General features: G+C 41.9%; 3 protein-coding genes across 8 annotated transcripts in view; 2 read left to right on the top strand and 1 right to left on the bottom strand.

Moving 5' to 3' along the window:
- Positions 1-11,415, top strand: part of dclk1a (doublecortin-like kinase 1a) — a 49,801-nt gene extending 38,386 nt beyond the window's left edge. For all 5 annotated transcript variants that reach the window (XM_056406900.1, XM_056406893.1, XM_056406884.1 and 2 more), the window contains 11 exons: positions 1,073-1,157; positions 2,648-2,820; positions 3,370-3,489; positions 7,030-7,176; positions 8,791-8,924; positions 9,049-9,126; positions 9,217-9,313; positions 9,411-9,491; positions 9,590-9,703; positions 10,341-10,414; positions 11,256-11,415. In XM_056406900.1, coding sequence (XP_056262875.1) covers positions 1,073-1,157; positions 2,648-2,820; positions 3,370-3,489; positions 7,030-7,176; positions 8,791-8,924; positions 9,049-9,126; positions 9,217-9,313; positions 9,411-9,491; positions 9,590-9,703; positions 10,341-10,414; positions 11,256-11,313 — 1,161 coding nt within the window. In that variant the 3' untranslated portion in view covers positions 11,314-11,415. The remainder of the gene's footprint in view (positions 1-1,072; positions 1,158-2,647; positions 2,821-3,369; positions 3,490-7,029; positions 7,177-8,790; positions 8,925-9,048; positions 9,127-9,216; positions 9,314-9,410; positions 9,492-9,589; positions 9,704-10,340; positions 10,415-11,255) is intronic.
- Positions 11,416-15,519: 4,104 nt separating this feature from the next.
- rfxap (regulatory factor X-associated protein) lies at positions 15,520-18,763 on the top strand. Of its 2 annotated transcripts, XM_056406980.1 has the most exons (4): positions 15,532-15,561; positions 15,648-16,198; positions 16,451-16,561; positions 17,963-18,763. In XM_056406980.1, the coding sequence occupies exons 2-4, from the start codon at positions 15,767-15,769 to the stop codon at positions 18,068-18,070; spliced, it is 651 nt and encodes a 216-aa protein (XP_056262955.1). In that variant the 5' UTR covers positions 15,532-15,561; positions 15,648-15,766; the 3' UTR covers positions 18,071-18,763. The 2 variants fall into 2 exon arrangements, with proteins under 2 accessions (XP_056262946.1, XP_056262955.1); XM_056406971.1 differs by having other exon boundaries at positions 15,520-16,198.
- The window catches only part of smad9 (SMAD family member 9), a 9,972-nt gene continuing 6,518 nt past the window's right edge, over positions 18,075-21,528 (bottom strand). Inside the window, exons 7-8 of the mRNA XM_056406943.1 lie at positions 20,029-20,285; positions 18,075-19,313 (exon numbers count right to left, since the gene is read on the bottom strand). Of these exons, the coding sequence (XP_056262918.1) occupies positions 19,170-19,313; positions 20,029-20,285 (401 nt within the window). The 3' untranslated portion in view covers positions 18,075-19,169. The remainder of the gene's footprint in view (positions 19,314-20,028; positions 20,286-21,528) is intronic.

The raw sequence follows: 21,528 nt of genomic DNA, 5'->3' as shown, positions 1-21,528 counted from the left end.
ACCATGTCTGGATTATTGTCATAACAATTGGCAGCATATATTAATTTTGCAATATTCTTTAGATCTCATCTCTCCCGACTGACTCAGGACTGATCGACCTGCGAATTATGTGGCGTAGATTCATCTTGAGAGAGCATCAGAATAACTATACCTGGACTGAAATGAGCGATGAAAGTATAAATGTATTATGTTTTAACATTAGTCACGAACAAACTGCTAATGCTCTGCTCTCTGATGCAGATAGTTTGGCTCATACATCACACACATAGTGCAGAGCAAATGGCAGCTTATATTTTAGAGGTATTATCACGGTGTCCACTTCCATCACTGGCCACGCTGCATGTGCCAGCTGCACCTGCAGGATTTATACGAGCACTGGGAGCCTCCCAGAGCGCACAGAGATGCTTTCATCACGTCGTCCGAATGAAGAAAAAATTATTCGCAGCCAAGTTTCGGCGTCGAAGAGAAGAGAACGATGGACAGTAGAGCAGTGGAGGAAAGACAGAAATAGGAGAAGGGCTAGATTCTCATTTACAGTCCCGACTAGATCCTCGCTCCCCGCCCTCGTTGCTTCCATGACAACCAGACAAAAGGTCACGAGGTGGAGGGCGTAATTAGTTTTTGTCTTTAGAATAGATGTAGACGCTGCATCTCTTCCCCCCCCCCTTAATGACCTTCTCCTCTCCAACCACATGAAAGGCAGGACTCATCCGCCTCTGTGACTGTGGATGGAGTGGATATGTCGGCCCACCGTGGACACACACAGGTTGAATAAGTAGTCGAAGTAAATATTTTCCTGAGCACAGTGTACACACAACACAGACAGACATGCAAACACAAAGAGAGACTCGAGGATGTTCTCAGGATGAGACGAGTAACACAATGTCCTTTTGTCTATTTTTGGACGTTAGCATTTGTTATGGCTGGGATTGTAGCAGAAGGGATTGCCTCGTGGTGTTTTTCTGACTGTGGAGTTGATTACAAAGTACATTGTGTAATAATAAAGGTTTTAATAATTAAAAATCCTGCTCTCTATTCCCCCCCCCCCCCCCCCCCCCATCCCTCTCTGCAGGGGTCCCAGGGTTCTTCCATCTCTCTGTCTTCCACCAACGTTTCCAGCTCAGTGGAGGACAGGGATGACGGACCTGTTACTGAAGGTGAGGAAAATGATCATTAAAAGCAGGGGTCCCCAAAGTTTTTCCTGAGAGGGCCACATAACGTTTCCCTTGTCTGCTGGAGGGCCAGCCGGGGGGTGCTAGTGAGAGTGTGCTCACCTGTGTGCGCGCATCACGGCTGAGCGATGCGCGCGCCACTCGCTGTGAGCGCTGCGCGTGCAGACAGCATTTAACGGAGCAGCGCGTGCGCTCTGATCGCTCTTTTAATGAAGTATCGAAACTAAAAATATGCTAAATCACATCGTTTTTAACGTACGGGTACTTTGTTAGTGTCGCTACACCGTGCAGCGTGACAGCAGCAGATGTAGCGGACTAACATTCAAGCTAACCTAACTTCCCAAACGCTGTGGACATCTGAACGCTGATTGGCCGAGACGCGACACGTCCCATCAAAGATGTTTTATTTGCGAAGAGCACCACTTCACATTTTCTCCGCGTCTCACTGCAATCTCAACGGCAGCGGGCCAGGTGAAAGAAATAATAAATCGGAACGCGTCTCTGTATTATTCGCGTCTCGGTATTGTTCAGGGGGCCGGTCCAAATGTGGAGGCGGGCCGTAGTTTGGGGACCACTGATTAAAAGAATTCCCCATCTGTCCATTGGTGGGGGAAAAAAAGGCGATGTACTCGCAAATATCATGCATGTCTGAATCATTTTCATGACCTTTGATGCATCTCTCTCTCTCTCCCATCTCTGTGTTGTACATCCTGTTCCCATCTCCTCTATTTTTCACACTTTCCCCCTCCTCCGGTGTTCTTCCCCTCTCTGATTGCATGAAACTCTGTGACACTACAAACAATGACGTGCGGGTCGGTTATAACGAGAACAATATTTTTTTATGTTGAGTCACAAGTTCTAACATTTTCCTCTTTGATTTGATTGACCTATAAAGGTCCTTCTGAAATTTTATCAGCCAATTATTTAATTCATACATGACTGAACATTGATATATTCGTAGTTTGATTGAGCGGTTAGTTTCGTGTTTTGTATTTTTTCTTCCTCTTCTATTTGCTTGAGTGCCATTTAAAGAGCTCTATGCAGAATGTACTGTAGCAAAATATCGCCCATCGGATAATGAGCCCACAATGGCGTTGAAAATAATTTAGAAAAATAAAAAATCATGGTCAAAAGGATTTATAACTGATACATACAACTGTATGTTTTAATCTATTTTTAATATTCTAAATATTTGTAGGAATCTTTGTTATTTGTTTATATATATATATATATATATATATATACAGTTTGATCCATTTATTCATAATAATCTTCAAATAAATATACTAATCCAACCTTTTTGTCTGATAATAACAATTAATTCATTGTTATTTATCATGATGCGCTATAGCTTTAACACGGCTCTTAGGTTCTCTCTAATTACCTCTGTCTATACAATTTATCTTTATCAGCCTGAAAAACAGAGTAAACTGGAGTCCCTCGGCCACTCTAAACCTCACTCTTCCTCTCTGCAGCCGAAGTTCTAGTCGATGAAGTTCCAGCGGTGCCGTCCTACATATCAGACCGCTACAAGGTGGGACGCATGTTAGGCGACGGGAACTTTGCAGTCGTCCGAGAATGTGTGGAGCACTCCACGGGACGGGAGTACGCTCTGAAGATCATCAACAAGGGCAAATGCAGAGGCAAGGTATGACTCCAAAGGCTAAAAGGAACCGAGCAAGGCGACCCCACCCGAGTAGGAACACTGTTCCTTGGCTGGGGAAAAAAAGACATTACTTGTATTCAAAACTGATCAAATATATGTACAAGAGTAGCTCTTTTGAAGACAACTCTAATTGCTTTTTTAAGTTCAATACAATACGAAACAGCTCAGAAGAACTAGGAAAACTAAGAAAAGCAACCGTTTGCAGTTCATCAGTGCACAGTGTCAGGAGACAGAATATACCTTGTGCCTTTAGAGCTGATTAATTTTGTCCATGTCACTTAAAATGCAATTACAGCCATCTGAACATCCTGTTTTCACTGACCTCCTGCAGTTTGACTGCTCGAGTTGCTTCAGCAATGAAGACGTGATCCTCTCGCGTGTCTTACTCCATGACATCACTGTTAGCGATGTGGTTGAAAGTGCAACATTTCACACGTCTCAACACACCCATCACACCTCCAGAGGACCAGGTGTTACGATCCACTTTTTTTTCTCATTTGGCTAAAATCAATTTCAATTCTTTATTTCTAGGAGCACATGATCCAGAACGAGGTCGCCATCCTCCGAAGGGTCAAACACCCAAACATCGTCCTGCTCATAGAGGAGATGGACACCTACAGCGAACTCTATCTGGTCATGGAGCTGGTCAAGGTGTGTGGCCGTGTTTGCATTCTGCACTTACATGTTTATGTTTATGTTTGTGCGTCATCTGCTCTGGTTGTGGACATGCTGGCATATTTGGCCATACTAACACATGATAGATGTTTATTGTTTATATTATTTGGCCATACTAACACATGATAGATGTTTTTTGTCAAACTAACACATGACAGATGTTTTTTGTTCATATTGTTTATATTTATATATATATTATATATATTATATTGTTTGTATTTATATATATATATATTTAATATTTATTATTTATGTTTATATTTATATATATATATATTACAAATTAACAAGTCAGGATTTTAAGGATACAATACAGAGGAAAAGGAAAAAAAGGGGAAAGAACAACAAAATACAGACCCAAAATAATATTCAAAAAACCACAGCAAATAACACATTCGCACATCACCAGTCTGACATAAGTACATCTTGGTTCTATCATCAAATCAAGCCAGCATCAGTATCAGGGTTTTTTAATTTGGGAGGGCAAAATCCAGCCTTGAGGGGCCCACCATGTCTAAGACCGGTTTCCATATCTTGACAAATCCCTTAACATTGCATGGAGGGTGTGGGTCATCTTTTCCAGACGGAGAACTTCCAAAATCCCCTTCTACCGATCATCCGTAGAAGGGGTATCTATAGAAATCCAGAGTATTTTGTGCAATATACATACATAAAGTATTCCAATCAGTTGGATAGATGCATTTTTAATACATGTTGGTGATCATTATCTTGATAGCAACACAGAGGACCAAGGCAACGATCTGCAGCATTGAACTGGTGAAGCAAATGATGAATAACAAACAGTCGCACACTGAAATCGAGAGAATCGGTCTGTGGCCCGAAGCCTCCGTGTGTTCACATTCTTTATCTCGCTCTCTGAGTCAAGACATTTTTGTGCATAATTCAGCAGCCAGGAGTGTAATCCATCTGTTCATGTTGTGGTGTAGAGTACTACAGAATATAGATGAGAGGCAATCTGTGGAAGAAGTGTGTGTACGTGTGAGCGGGTCCAAAGTAGGAGGATCGAGAGGAGGCTGGTGATGAATGAGGTGGAGAGAGACTCTGCCGAAGTGGCAGGGACAGAAAGAGAGAGACAGATGGAGGCATTGAAAAGGGAAGGCAAAGGGTAAGAGCAGCGAGAGAGGGAGAGAGATGCCTCAAAATATAACCACATTATTAGTGTTCTTTTGCCTTGTGCAGGTCTCCTAGTTTCAATTTAGAAAAAAAGTTATATTTTAGAAAATAGTATGCTAACTCGAGGCCTGACCTCGACCTCATCCGACACCTTTGGCATTCCACCAGCGAGCCAGTCTTCATCGCCCAACACCTTTGAGCTAAATGGGAGAAAAGTCTCTGCAGCCAGGCGCCAACATCTTATGGAAAAGCCTCCAAAGAAGAATAAAGGATGTTATAGCAGCATATTTAATGTCTAAACCAGCGGTTCCCAAACTCAAGAATGCCGCGGCCCAATTTGAAATCTGAAAATCTTCTGCGGCCCACCCAAGCCTTTAATTACAACTCTGATCAAAACATAAACTAGGGATGATTAAATGACCTTCAGAATTTAACCGATTAAAAATGTATTAACCGACAATGTATGTTTTGTATACCATTTTCTCCGGAGCTCATATATATTTACTTTAATACTACAAGAGGGCGCCCCATTTGACATTGTTTTGTTTGGCGGCGCCTTTTGTTGAATAATGACAGGCGGACAAGAGCAGCCGTTTCGAGCGAGAGCCTTATTGTTTTATTAATCTGTTCGTTTAAATTGTTTGTGCTTCATCAATTAATGTTTCACAAAACTAATGTGCCGCTAGAATTGTTCAAATAATACTTAAACTAAGAAAAAGATGTACGTTTTGTATCTTATCAATTATCAATCGTTTTAAGTAAAATACAGAAACAGGTCTAACCCCTAACCCTAACGCATTCAGGAAAGAGCGAGACCACTATCCAACTTTGCGTTTGTTTTTTTATTTATTTGGGGCTGGGAGAACAGCTTCAGGAGCCTAAAAGGAAACTAACTAACCTAAGCAAACAAAAAATAAAATCAATATACACCGTTCTTCCCTAACTCCCTATCTAACAAAAACAGATGACAAAAAGAAAGAAAATGTCGTCAAACTCCCTACTTCCCTGCACAATATATACAAGTGTTACAAATAGGTTTGTGGAGAGTGACACACCTACACACACACACACACACACACACACACACACAGCAGATACAAAACAAACACAGAACACACAATTACGTTCAGGGTCGTAACACCTAATATAAATTGAACAATTCAATGTGAACGTGGGCCTACAGCAATGCAGTGCAAATTAATAAAAGAAATATAAATCAAATTTAGTTGTTTAGCTGCTTTCTCACCAATCATGACTCCAACCATCTCTTTGGCAGCAGGTAAAATCAAATCCTCCCCAATGGTGTGTGGCTTCCCGGTTTTTGCTATCAGCTTTGCTTTTTTTTAGTTTTCAGGGATTCATTATCTGAGGACTCGCTTGTTGCGTTTGATTCATCAGCTTTTCTTTTCCCACCTACTAGCCACCGCTCCATTGTACAATTTTCCTCACCAATATTGAGGTAGCTTATTGTGTCAACTAAGATTTCCCGCTATTGACGAGATACAAGACACGTCACGGATCAAAAATAGGTCAGATAAAAGAATAACACGTAATTTAAATCATAAATATTTTTATATTAATTTCAAACTTTTCAAAATTGAAAATTAAAAACATTGTATTTATTTATTGTAAATGACCTCTCGCGGCCCACCAGTGGGCCCCGGCCCACACTTTGGGAATCACTGGTCTAAGCCTTCGGAAATGAGATGTATCAATTACAAGGATAGTGTCAACATACTTTTGACCACCCAGTGTGTGTGTGTGTGTGTGTGTGGGGGGGGGGGGGGGGCAGAAGTGAAAATGCACTGGTGAGAGGCTGACAGTGCTCATGTATAAATAATTGTCCCCATGCAGGCTGGATATCGACAGTGTGTCTGAGTCTGTGCTGACAGAGAGAGAGTTAGAGAGATTCAGCCCTATTTTAAGCTTCTGTTCCACTTAGTCCTCTCAGGAAGAGAGAGAGAGAGAGAGAGAGATGGGGGGTAGAGAGAGAGAGGGGAGGGCGGAGATTAACACTAAGTAAACAAATATGAGTTGAGAACTGGGGCTAAGAAAGCCTAAAGAGAAAAAGAGGAAAAGGTTAAATTAGAGGAAAAGATTCAAAGGAATGGGGAATATCAAAGACAGAGGAGGAGGAGAAGTTTCAAAGGTGAGGAATCAGGAAACAGTTTACCCCTCTAGCTGCTATAAGCAAACAAAAACCCTCGATCAACTTTCTAGCCCAAAAAACTCCTCCGGCAAAAGAAAAAAGATGAGCAACTGTGAACACTTGGAAGTGAACCTGTCAGCTTCTGTGTATGGAAGCGGCAAACTAAACTTCCCGAGAGTTTCTTCCTATAATCCTGACAACCCGCCCGCCCACCGGGCTTTTTCTTTCTGCAGGGGGGAGATCTGTTCGATGCCATCACGTCTGCCAACAGGTACACTGAGAGGGACGCCAGCGGGATGCTCTACAACCTGGCCAACGCAATCAAATACCTCCACAGCCTCAACATCGTGCACAGGGACATCAAACCGGAGAACCTGCTGGTGAGTTCACGCTCCGTGGGTCGTCACCGGTCACATGGTCACGTGTCTTGCCGCAGTGAAGCCCCTGAATGCACCGCGAGGCGATATCAATCACTCTGGACTAGAGGAGAGAGATGACTCACTCCCGCTGCCCTCACACCTCCCGCTCCCTCCTTCTACAGCTAGCTTTGGATGTGCATTCCCTTCCTTCCTTCCTTCCTCCCTTCCTTCCTTCTTTCCTTCTTTCCTTCCTTCCTTCCTCCCTTCCTTCCTTCTTTCCTTCTTTCCTTCCTTCTTTCCTACCTTCCTTCTTCCTTCCTTCCTACCTTCCTTCCTTCTTTCTTTCCTTCCTCCGTTCCTTCCTTCCTTCTTTACTTCCTTCCTTCTTCCTTCCTTCCTTCCTTCCATCCACCTCCTGGTTGTCATCTCATCCTCTTCCCTCAAATGCTGTTCTTCATCCCCCTCCTTCGCACCGTCGACCACACAGAGTCACTTCCTGCATGTGGAAGGAGTTTTGAAGCCATAAACCCCAAATGAGTTGAAAAGAACAACTGTAAATATTATAATACATATTATACCAGCTTTACATTTTATTTGCAGTCATACTTTATTAATAGGTGCCACTGTAATTGTGGCCAGCCCGTTAACGCATACACAAGGTACAATACATTGAACCACTACCAACTAGAATGGGCACTCGGTAGAGCGCATACCTTCGCATATCACAAGATTGGGCATTGAATTATGAACATTTTGGCATCAGTTGCATGCCAATTGGACAAAAATGTATCGTGCTATGGTAAAAAAAAGATTTTAACCTTTCCATGACCTTGACCTTTGACCCGATTGATGCCAAAATCTAATCAAATGGTCCCCGGATAATAACCAATCATCCCACCAAATTTCATGCGATTCGGTTCAATACTTTTTGAGTTCTGCGAAAGATTTTGACCTGTTCATGACCTTTGACCTTGACCTTTAACCCGATCGATCCCAAAATCTAATCAACTGGTCCCCGGATAATAAACAATCATCCCACCAAATTTCATGCGATTCGGTTCAATACTTTTTGAGTTCTGCGAAAGATTTTGACCTGTTCATGACCTTTGACCTTGACCTTTGACCCGATCGATCCCAAAATCTAATCAACTGGTCCCCAGATAATAACCAATCATCCCACCAAATTTCATGCGATTCGGTTCAATACTTTTTGAGTTCTGCGAAAGATTTTGACCTGTTCATGACCTTTGACCTTGACCTTTGACCCGATCGATCCCAAAATCTAATCAACTGGTCCCCGGATAATAAACAATCATCCCACCAAATTTCATGCGATTCGGTTCAATACTTTTTGAGTTTTGCGAATAACACGCATACAAATAAATAAATAAATAGATAAATAAATAAATACACGGCGATCAAAACATAACCTTCCGGCATTTTCAATGCGAAGGTAATAAATAAATAAATACACGGCGATCAAAATATAACCTTCCGCATTGTCAATGAGAAGGTAAAAAGCCTCGATGTGTTTAAGATTTGCATATGTGTGACTTTAGTGCCCCCTAGTGACCCAGTAACAGACAACAATGCACCTCCACCACCCCACCCCATTTTTTGTGTATGTGCTTCTAGGTTTATGAGCATGCGGACGGCAGCAAAAGCCTGAAGCTGGGAGACTTTGGTTTGGCGACTGTGGTGGACGGCCCCCTCCACACCGTCTGCGGGACCCCGACATACGTAGCACCTGAAATCATCTCAGAAACGGGGTAAGAGATGAAGATACATGTGTGAATCAGAGGAATGACATACAATATATGAGATATCTCTTTATGCAGGTTACAGATTATCTTTGATGTATCTTAGTCGTGATATATATATGTCTGTGTGCAGGTATGGCCTTAAGGTGGACATCTGGGCAGCTGGAGTCATCACCTACATCCTGCTGTGTGGTTTCCCACCCTTTCGAGGGTAAGCGCTCCCCTAATGGATTCTTTATTCCTGTGAACATTGCTGATGAGATAAGTATTTTATTCATGAGGGAACATGCTCTGTTCGCAGGAGCAGTGACGATCAGGAAGTGCTTTTTGATCAGATACTAATGGGACAGCTAGAATTCCCCCTACCGTACTGGGACAACGTGTCCGAAACAGCCAAGGTGAGCATCGATGACATCGTCTGTTTGCGCGTGTTGTGAACAAATCCACTCGACCGAGGAACAGACTTAACTCGCCGATGTTTGTCCGCTGCTGAAGGAGCTGATTCGATCCATGCTGGAGGTGGAGGTGGATCAGCGACACACTGCCCTCCAGGTGCTCGAGCACCCTTGGGTCACTGTAAGTGCGGCGTTCATCGAGCTCGCGTCCATCGAGTCGCCGTATCTTCTCGCAAGCGCTGACCTTGTTTCCTCTCCTCTCGTCTCTTCTGGACGCAGGATGAGGGTCTCTGTGAGAACGAGCATCAGTTGTCAGTAGCGGGGAAGATAAAGAAGCACTTCAACACCAGTCCGAAGGGCAACGACACCACTGCGGGGGTGTCGGTCATTTCTGTAAGTCGCCGCTACACAAACCTACAGTACCCATAAATCAACTGGGCCGACATGTTGTTACCTTCGCATTGAAAATGCGGAAGGTTATGTTTTGATCGCCGTGTATTTATTTATTTATTTATTACCTTCGCATTGAAAATGCGGAAGGTTATGATTTGATCGCCGTGTATTTATTTATTTATTTATTTATTTGTATGCGTGTTACTCGCATAACTAAAAAAGTATTGAACCGAATAGCATGAAATTTGGTGGGATGATTGGTTATTATCCGGGGACCATTTGATTAGATTTTGGGATCGATCGGGTTAAAGGTCAAGGTCATGACAAGGTCAACATCTTCTTTTTACCATAGCGCGGTCAATTTGTATCCAATTGGCATGCAACTAATGCCAAAATGTTCATAATTCAATGCCCAATCTTGTGATATGCGAAGGTATGCGCTCTACCGAGTGCCCGTTCTAGTTGTTGAATAGGTTTATACAGAGATCTGGAGTTTTTACTTGTGATGAAACTTATTTTTAAAGTAAGTTTGTTCTGCCTCCAAAGACAGATATACAACTTTCTGTGTGAAGTGTGTGTCTTTTTTCCAAGTCAACTGGTGTTTAGATAGATTGTGCTGGTTTCTCTTTGTATTCAGTTGGACGACAGCTTTTCTATGCAGAGATCTGGGTCGTTGGATTTCTATCAGCACCCGGCCATGTACTGGATAAGGTACGTCAGGTTTCACAGTAAACAAACTCATCGAGATATCAAAACAAAGCAAAATAGTGTCTCTGAAATTGCTGCCTCGACCTCTTTCGTGCTTTGGCTTTTTGCTTCTTCTCATTCGCCCCGATGGTTGTAAACACATATTTCATGCAGCGCATGCATCCTCATTGCCCCGGTCTTGTCCTCTACGTTGTGTCTTTGTATGCCAAATAACAAATATGTGTAAATAAGGAAGTGGAAGTTGTGAATGTGTCTCCTGAGTTTCTGTTTGTGTACAAAGTCATTGTCTTTCTTTGAGAATGCATCTTTTCAAAATAACCCTGTTTCTCTTGCTTGTTCACTGCCATTGTTCGTGATTGTTTTGAGTGATGTCATGCTCTCTACCTGGCTGCTTCTAATACTTGAGCTTGCTATTAAGCTTCCACTACCCAACTCCTGGGGTGTGACTCTATCCATCATCGGTTGATGGAGGACCTAGAAGTGCATGGTTCTAGTATCTAGAATAACATGAATTAATAACAAATGAATGCTTAAATAAGCACAACAATTTGATCTATTAATTTAGCCTAGGAGTCTTAATCATTTAAAAACTGGAATATTGAATAAAAGCTTTTGACTTAGGTTTTTAAGACAATGTATTTTGTTTTATTTAGTTCCTCAAACCTTCCTCATAGATTGTTAATTCACCATGTGTGCTTCTGTTTGTCCGTCTGCTCACTGTCCAATGCATTATCAATGAATAACTTAAAGAGCATGTGTAATCCTCTCCTGCCCCTCCATACTGGATTACTGTGCATCGGAGGATATCATCATAATAACGTGTCCCTGTTCCTCCCTCATTCAGGCCACCCCTCTTGATAAGGAGGGGCAGGTTCTCAGACGAGGACGCCACCCGAATGTGAAGCCGCTGCCTTTGCAGATGATGCTAACAGTGACGACGGTAACAACATCAACAACAACAAACACTACGGGCAGAGCCTCCCAGTTGCCTTACCTGGCCTGCCCATGGCCCCTCCCTCTTTGACCCCTGACACTTGCTCTGACCCTTCCCTGAACCTCAACCTCCCATCTGACTCTGATGACATCTCCATCAGCTCAGCCAGCATCCTAAACTCCCCTAACTCGCCCTTCTAGAGAGGAGGCGGAGGGGACGAGGAGGAGGAGGAAGAAGAAGCAAGGAGGGAGGGGGGAAATCCTCATCCAGCTCCTCCCTCTATATGGAGGAGGAGGAGAAGGAGGAGGAAGAGGAGGCGTCAGCCTATTATTTTCCAAGGATGGGGGTGAACAGGGGATATATCTTTATATCTTTCCAGCCTTGGAGGAGTGATCGATCAAAGGATGGAGAGAAGAACAAGTGGGTTGAGAGGTTGAGAGCAAGAGGCAACAAGAAACGGAGGAATGAGGCAAAATACTTTTTTTATTTCTTTGTTTTCGACGTTCTCTCATCTGAGCACATGGTGCAGAGCTCAAGGAGCGAGAAAGGGTATCGTTGACCCTTCTGTGATGATCAGGGCTCGACATGGAAACTTCTTTACGATGGAGCAGCTTTACAAGGCAATATGAGAATATGGACCAATGTTCATGTTTTATTGAACCTTATTTATTCACTTAGTCACTGCATTTTTTTAATATGTATTTCCTTTTTTCATAAAGAATACGTCTTTGTTGGATTGTCCTAAGAGCTTTGAGGAACGAAAATAAGGAGAAGGTGTGTAGAAGTAGAGCTCAGGGATGCTGAAGTTGGCTAATGGGTGGAATTGAGAGCGACAATGTGTAGAGAAATGATGTTTATCATACAAAAGTATGAAATAATGGTCAAAGGCAGGATTTGTGCTATAATTCTGTGCACCACACGGTATTGGCATTTCCTTTCCGTAATGTTGGATTGCAGTTTTACCGTTTACATTTTACAAAGACTGCTATTATTATTATTATTATTATTATTATTATTACTATTATTATAATGGTGCATTTGATCTCTCCTTGTAATTGCGTCAATTTATCCACCACATCATCCATGACATACACAAAACTCAGCAGCATTTGGGTCCTTGTGTAGCAAACTCAATGTTTTGTCTTCATAGGCACAGTTTCACGATCGTTATGAATTGATATCATGTTAATCTTGATATTTTGTAATGCTCATGCATACATACAAAGCCTGCTTTACTTACGTTTCATACGCAAATTCATATTTCATCCGCATATTCCAGCGGGTTAAGAAAGATATCATTGTTGCAGCCGTGTCCCATTTGTATGTGTTTGGAGAAATGTTTTAGGGGGTAAATGAACACAATTAGCAGTTTATGAACGCTGCCTATTTGCACAAAGTACTGCAGTCTAGCTGCAGTCACACAGAGAGAGAGAACCAGCAGCACTCCTGATTTCTGCTCTGTACAACCTCATTCATGACTTCATTTATTCAGATGAAAGAATGACAGACATACAGTAGCCGATTCTTAAATACAAAATGGTTCTGTGATGAAGTATTGTTTATATGTTATGTAAATAACATAATTTCATTTATTTTGATAGATCACAATACAGTATATTTATTTACTAGTAACAAGTCTATGAAAAATAGGGGGGAAACAAACAAAAAATATTCATATACATGTCTATCAGTCAGTCAAAGAAAAAATAACAGAGAACAGAGATCATCAGGTCGAAATGAAACAATATACACGAGTTGGAAAAAGAGCATTTCGACCTGACCACACTTGGATGTACACAGACACATCTTCTTGTCAGCCACATGGGAATGATGTCACTTCCTTTGCAACAGCAGACGGGAAAAAAGGGATTTCCAGTAATTGATGTGAGATAACGGACAAGCCCGAGGAGGAAGAATAGCGATTTCCTTTTTCGATTTTTAGGGATGATCTGCAATGGTCACACTTGGCTGTATTTATTCTTAATCATAACACATATACAGTAATGTGACACCATATGGACAAGATGAGTAGGAATTTGTCGAGCTGTTGAAATCCACTCACACACGTGGTCTCACTAAAGCGCTCTCACAGCTGCACTACAGTATTACAACCTGTTGCAATACCAATACCTGTACCTCTGTTCAACAATTGTGTATTAATAATAGTAATAATTAAAATTGGTTTTAAAAAAAAGTTCTCTGTGTCTTTACTTTGGTTTAATGTGTTTCGTTGGTGTACGATTTAAAAAACTTTAAAAACAAACCACACATTATCTCCAAATCTCTGACTCTGCTGCATGCAGATTTAATTAATGGTAAATGAAAACACATTCTCCCACTCAGGTTGTTGATTTGCTATTGTTAATAGTTATCTGCACTTGACTAGAGGGGTGCTCGATGTGCACAGTTGTGAATCCCACAAGGCCAGAGATGATGGATCAAGCATTTACTGAAGTCCTACTTGACGTGCTCAGCATCGAGTGGGAATGACGGAGGCGACTTTTTAAGACCTATTTATTCAATAGAACTTATCTTGGCTTCTCCACAGTTGCATAACAACTCTTATCAGATGTACAGTAAGGAAAGACTCTAAAGCAGAACCGATGATATTCAAGATAAATGTAAATAATTTGAAAACAATATAAGTGTGACAATCTTATCGATCTGGATCGATATATCTTTCAATAATCAACGGTCGAATATCATCAGTGCAAAAAATAAAACACTGATGATTATTTTTCTGTTGCACCAATGTCAGTCCAAATACACCTCCGTCCTACAGAGCCAAGTAATGTAATACAATATAATGGGTTTATGATATTGTCTCATATTGATCGCTGGCCCCTGAATGAAATCGGTGCAGACTGCAAATATCTGGTCGTTGCCCTAATCAATACTATTGTATCGTGGTTAAACGTGTAATTTAAACCTCCAATAAACAACAAGCACAAATAGGTGTCCCCTGAAGTATATTTCGCTTCCTGATGAGCTCCCGCAAGTTCAATAAAGCAATAGAAAGAATACGAGGAACTTTTTATCGTGTGCTTCACAGTTTTCTGTCTGTTGCAGAGCAAATGAGACAGCTCCCTCGATGCTTTCCCTCGGATCTTGCCAGCTGGATCCTCTGACTGTGACACATTATTTCTATTCTTACCTGCAGGAACACGACAGTGTACCGACTGGAGACATTGCAGGAGTACTTTCTGTGCCACTTTGCTAACTGTAAAGCAAGAAACAATCCACCTTTTTAAACTTCCAGCTATCTTTTTTAATCATGCTCATTTACTTTATTGTCTTCCTTTCAGGGTTGGCTGCTGGCAGTGTAATGATCCTGGAGAACAGAGTTTCACAATGTGCAGCTCGCGGGCCAATGGCGGCCCTCAAAATCATTTTGTGTGGACCCTAAACATGAAAAGGATCTATTATTTATGTAATAATCTGCTGGTCCATTTCAATACTTTCACTTGAATGGCTAGATAATTAAAAAAATGGCTGGTTGCATGACGGCACCTTGTAAGGGACTCAGAAATCACTTGATGTCATCAATAATGGTACGATGAGCTGAAGTTAGATATGTTGTGTCTAACTCAGTTGTACAAACTTTTTGTTGTTGTGTGTGCACTTTTCTTTTTTCAAAAATGTAATATTAGTATGGCATAAAAAACTCATATTATAGAAGGCTATGTCATACAAATGTCATAAAAAAGTAATCGTTCAGTAGGTCATACAAATGTCATACAAACTGTGGTATAGTTATAAAGCACATGTAAAGTCATCGTGAAAAACATTGTCTTAAGAAATCACAATCTGTATAGTAATAGTAATATAGTATGTGGAAATAAGGAATACGGAGTTTTAAAAAAGTAATACTGTTGTATGTACTTATAAAGTCATATCGTCATATTTGTGAATTCCTCTCCAAAATGATAACCTCATGTTTCTATGTATATTGTCCTAGAATAGTATGCAGGAGGCAGCAACCCTGTCCTGCACTTATTATTTAAGTAAATAAAGTGAATCTATTTAATGCTGCACGAATTTTTTTTTTATTACCACCCGAAAGAAAAGGGCATCAAGGCGCATGCGTGTCATGCATTGCGTGTGGCCACTAGGTGTCGCTCTTTCCAACTGGAGGCAAAGAAACAGCGAAGAAGAATATTTGTGTTATGGAAATGCAACGAGATCAGTGACATTTAAAGCCTGTGGAAGTTGAACGGTAGGCGACCTGAAGCCAGAACCTACGGTTTTATTCCCAAAAGTATGTATTTATGACGCACTGCCTTCTCAAATCGGATAATATAGGACACCGGGTGAGCGGCTGTGTTCCGTAGCTTCACCGCCAGCTGACTGCTGACAGCGAGCTAGCTGCTGCCGCCGAGCTGCTCGCTGCTGCTGCTGCTCTGCAGTCGTTCGCCGCGACCATGAGTGAAGATGACAATTGCGCATCGGCCAACAAAGACAGGGACTCGACTCTGTTGCTCACCAAAGACGGCCAGCGGTACTACGTGAGTAAGAGCGGCGTGGTCGACAGCAGGAATGTGATCACGCCGCACGAGCCGGACAACAACGCCTCCTCCTCCTACGACATGGACGACCCCGACGAGGAGAGCGACGTGCTGGACACGTCGGACCCCAGAGACAGCGCCGCCAGCCCGGAGGAGCTCAACGACGAGGACACCTCGGAGGGCGACAGCGCGCCCAAACAGTGCACCTACGACGGCTGCACGGAGACCACGACGCAGGTGGCGAAGCAGAGGAAGCCCTGGATGTGCAAGAAGCACCGCAACAAGATGTACAAGGACAAGTACAAGAAGAAGAAGAGCGACCAGGCCATGTCCACTGGAAAGCTCGACGTAAGATTCATTTCGACTCGCCTTCACGGTGTGATGGAGATGTGTCCAAACGAGCCGTACGAAGTAGACTTGTTATAAAGCATATCTACATGTAGAGATAGTATTCTGAGAGGTGTGGACTCATCTTGTGCTGTGCAGCAGGGTGACATCATCTATCTTCTGCCAGACTTCTACTGAATGACAATACAAACAAAAGTCTCCCAGTTAATCGTGTGTGTGTGTTTTTTGTCTATTTTGATTTGTGTCCATCAGGAAAACTCGGAGGAGAGGCCGGTGTCTGTGAACAAACAGCGTCTGGGTGCCGTGGGTGACCGGCCAGCCAGACCCTCCCTGATAGAGCAGGTCCTCAACCAGAAAAGACTGGTAAGTCACAACCGGACAGCTTATCGGATTGTGCCGTGAGGCTTAGGATATGATTTGTGTTATTTTATACTCTTAACTATTCAGTGGCCCCTTCCCGTCAAGGGGATATGCGGTCTCAATCGAAGCCTGGAGAATTCCCATCTCCTTTAAACCCTCCTGTTACCTTTCGGGTCAATTTGACCCCATTCAATGTTTAACGTCGGTGTTCCTTGGGGTCAATTTGACCCCAGGCTGTTTTTCACTGTGTCAAACATATAAGAACTAGAATGGGCACTCGGTAGAGCGCATACCTTCGCATATCACAACATTGGGCATTGAATTCTGAACATTTTGGCATTAGTTGCATGCCAATTGGACAAAAATGTACCGTGCTATGGTAAAAAAAGAGTTTGACTTTTCCATGACCTTGACCTTTGACCCGATTGATCCCAAAATATAATCAAATGGTCCCCGGATAATAACCAATCATCCCACCAAATTTCATGCGATTCAAGAACATTTTGACCTGTTCATGACCTTTGACCTTGACCTTTGACCCGATCGATCCCAAAATCTAATCAACTGGTACCCGGATAATAAACAATCATCCCACCAAATTTCATGCGATTCGGTTCAATACTTTTTGAGTTTTGCGAATAACACGCATATAAATAAATACACGGCGATCAAAACATAACCTTCCGGCATTTTCAATGCGAAGGTAAATATCAACTTTTTTATATATTTAAAGGGCTATTTAGGTAGTCAACAAACAAACATAAAGTACCTCACACTTAAACTTGGGAAACAATATTAATTCTAATAATTTTCTGGAGGTTTTAATTGCTGGGGTCAAATTGACCCCGAGGGTAAAATATGTCAGTAAATGTAAAGGTAACAGGAGGGTTAAGACAGCATCTGCATTCTTTATCTTATCCTCTCATTTATTCAGGTTTTTTCCCTTTAAAAAAAAATATGTCATCCATCTGTTTGCCTGCCCTCTTCCTTAGCTGTATATCTGTTATTGCTTGTTGCATTGGATCCTTAAATAAATGTTCAGCAAGGCCACATTATCCAAATGACTCGCTTAGTATCTACTAAGATTTAATTCAGCAGTTACATTTTCAATGTAAAATTGATGAGTCTGAGCGGCCTAAGTAAATGTTCTCATGTCACATAGAATGCGCCTACCACTTCTTGCCCAATCGGCACATTTTTAAATAGACTTAACGTGCCTAAAGTGTCTTTTTTGTGTGCTTAGTATCGAAAGCTACTGTGTTTGTTGTGCTCTTCCACCAAGACTGGGAGACATCCTACATTTTGGCACAAGGCGCTCTCTTCCCTACGAAGGCAGATGAAGACAAGTAGTCTTTGTATCTAATGAAATGTATTATTTGTTGTTGTTGTCGTTGTTTCCCTCAGTCACTGCTGAGAAGTCCCGAGGTGATCAGCTTCCTGCAGCAGCAGCAGCAGCTCCTCGCCACACAGAGCCGCAGCCAATCACAGCAGCAGCAGTTCCCGGGCTGTTGACGTCGGCCCGTCGGTGTTTTACTTTGTATTTTGGACAGAGAGCACTGAAGAGACACTGGCACGTCATGCGTAACTGGATGGTAACCGTGCACTGTCAACTTCCCCCCAGCAGGACGCAGAAGAAGAAACAAATAACATGGTAATCATATTGGTTTTATAAACTGGTTATATGGTTTTAAAGGTGTGTTGAGACTAGTGGACAGAACTAGGTGAACTAATCCAAATCCCCCTAAAGGCATGAGTTTCTGAGCATGTCTGGTGCTATTGCTCTTCACTTTTACTTGTGAATCGACTTTTTATTTTATTTCCCATTCTTTGAGTTAGTCCCCTGTCTCGATGTGAAAATAATAATAATACCGCAGGTATTGGATTTGCGATTGTCTTGTCAAAGTGATTCAGATGTCGAAGCCTCAATTTAACTGAAGCTTCCTGTGAGCTCAACTTGAGGTGTGTGTGTGTGTGTGTGTGTGTGTGTGCGTTGCATGGAGCCCTGTTGTAGCTCAGACTTTCACGACTTGTCGTTAACCACATTAACGGTATAAAAAAAAGGAACACGCATTGAGTTTGATGGGATTCATATTGATGATGCTCGCTATGTTGTTGAACTGTCCCTAACTGTACGTGATTCTTGTGTTTTTAAGTTGAAGTGTATATGCTGCTGTGCGTACGAGAGTAAAGTTCTTATTAAGTTAATATTGAGAAATTATTTCTTCTTAAAACAACTTTAATGGAACAAGTAAAAAGCAAACGCAGTCAAACATGGAAATAGAATACATATAACCGTAATACCATTTACAACACGTAATAACACTAGTATTGGAGTACCTTCAAATGTATCCAGTTTGTTTGTCTTTGAGTGCAGTTAATGTCCCGATGACGAGAGAGCGAGAGAGATGATAAATACCTTATCACAGGGACATTTAACGATATGAGCTGTAAATTAAATTCCATCACTCATGTGCTTCAGTTTACGTGGCATGATGCGACAGAGCCGTAACAGCGTTTTTTTTCTTTGAGAAGGCCCAGAGGTCAGAACACCCGGACATAGAACACACAGACCCTACGACGACCTTCGAGGAGCACCGACGTGTGTCTTTTGTTATGACACTGAAGAAATCGGGTTGTGGGGGGACCCCATCTGTGTGAGGACCTTGTCCAGCCACTGCAGGGGCCCGTGCAGATGTACCTCGATCCAGCAGGGGGTGCTGGTCACATCTTGACGGTGGTATTCAGCACCCCAGCCCTGATGACAACACACAGCAGTTCACTTAACTATTCAAATGAATGGGTGGCACGCAAACTCCTTGTGTACAGGAGGTGTTGACAGGCTCAACACGCACATGCAGTACAAAATGACAGCATATTAAGTTACACTACCGTTCAAAAGTTTGGGGTCATCCAGACAATTTCGTGTCTTCCATGAAAACTCACTTTTATTTATCAAATGAATTGAAAATTGAATAGAAAATATAGTCAAGACATTGACAAGGTTAGAAATAATGATTAATATTTGAAGTATTAATTTTGTTCTTCAAACTTCAAGCTCAAAGGAAGGCCAGTTGTATGGCTTATATCACCAGCATAACTGTTTTCAGCTGTGCTAGCATAATTGCACAAGGGTTTTCTAATCAGACATTAGTCTTCTAAGGCGATTAGCAAACACAATGTACCATTAGAACACTGGAGTGATAGTTGATGGAAATGGGCCTCTATACACCGATGGAGATATTTCATTAGAAACCAGACGTTTCCACCTAGAATAGTCATTTACCACATTAACAATGTATAGTGTGCATTTTTGATTAATGTTATCTTTATTGAAAAAACAGTGCTTTTCTTTGAAAAATAAAGACATTTCTAAGTGACCCCAAACTTTTGAACGGTAGTGTACGTGCATTTTCTCTCTGGCTACGTGTCGACCCGCCCCAAATGTTTCGTTTCAAAGAAAGCTCCCGTACCTTAACGAAGCTCATGCGAATGGTGCACATCTTGGTGAGCTCGTAGACGACCTCAAAGCCGTGGTTCACCGACTGGGAGAGGAGCTGGGCGAACAGCTGGTTGTTGAAGATCTTGAGGCTGCAGCCGCTGGGGATCTTACACACGGTGGTGGTGTGGAAGCCGTGCTGGAAATTACAGTTGCGGCTCTGGACGAAGATACTGCTGTCGCTCAGACACTCTGCGTACACCTCGCCGCCCACATAGTACAGGTGTAAACCTTAAGAGGAATGGAGGAGACGATCAAATAGGAGTGAAATAACTTTCAATGTTTGAAACTTTGCACAGAAAAAAACAACTTCCTTTTCCTGTGGCACAACCATTTATAACGTCAAAGCACATCCAAGAAGCTTTTATCGGAAAAGATGTAATCAAATATATGTACACTACCGTTCAAAAGTTTGGGGTCACTTAGAAAAGTCTTTATTTTTCAAAGAAAAGCACTGTTTTTTCAATAAAGATAAGATTAATCAAAAATACACACTTTACATTTTTAATGTGATAAATGACTATTCTAGGTGGAAACGTCTGGTTTCTAATGAAATATCTCCATAGGTGTATAGAGGCCCATTTCCATCAACTATCACTCCAGTGTTCTAATGGTACATTGTGTTTGCTAATCGCCTTAGAAGACTAATGTCTGATTAGAAAACCCGTGCAATTATGCTAGCACAGCTGAAAACAGTTATGCTGGTGATATAAGCTATACAACTGGCCTTCCTTTGAGCTTGAAGTTTGAAGAACAAAATTAATACTTCAAATATTAATCATTATTTCTAACCTTGTCAATGTCTTGACTATATTCTCTATGAAATTTTCAATTCATTTGATAAATAAGTGAGTTTTCATGGAAGACACAAAATTGTCTGGGTGACCCCAAACTTTTGAACGGTAGTGTGTATTGCATCAATGTGTTGTTTACAGCATGACAATGCTGATCTGATGTGAGGTCAAAGGTCAGGGATGTTGTATGTGTGCAGATTCTAAAGCCCTCTGAGGCAAATTCGTAATTTGTGATATTGGGCTGTATAAAATAAACTGAATTAATTTGAAAATGCATCATACATTATATAGAGTAAATCCACAATGGAACCTGCTTGTAAATGAGGAATGTCTGAATAGCGTCTGGGAGTTGTGGACCGACTGCCCTCGACCCTTTTTGTAACCTCTATCATTCAAAACCACAAAGTGCACTGTTTACTGTAACCTAGAGAGGCGTGTTGTCTCTCACGCCAACAAAGGCAGGCTTTCTAAACTATTTCATCACGAGAACAACAACAAAATCCCCTCCAGGATTCAGCACAAGGAGACGAGCTGAGAACAAGCCAGGAGTTTGGGAACGAAAAAACAAAGACTCGGTGGACACCGATCACACAACTTCCTCCTATGCTGTGTGATGGGCTCAGGCCAATTCTATTCAGTTGTTTTTATACAGCCCAATATCACAAATTGTGAATTTTCCT

The sequence above is a fragment of the Pseudoliparis swirei genome, chromosome 3 (assembly GCF_029220125.1).
Source record: "Pseudoliparis swirei isolate HS2019 ecotype Mariana Trench chromosome 3, NWPU_hadal_v1, whole genome shotgun sequence".
In the NCBI taxonomy this organism is placed as follows: Eukaryota; Metazoa; Chordata; class Actinopteri; order Perciformes; family Liparidae; genus Pseudoliparis; species Pseudoliparis swirei.
Note: the sequence above shows the minus strand (reverse complement) of the source record. Positions and strands in the feature narration are given on the sequence as shown.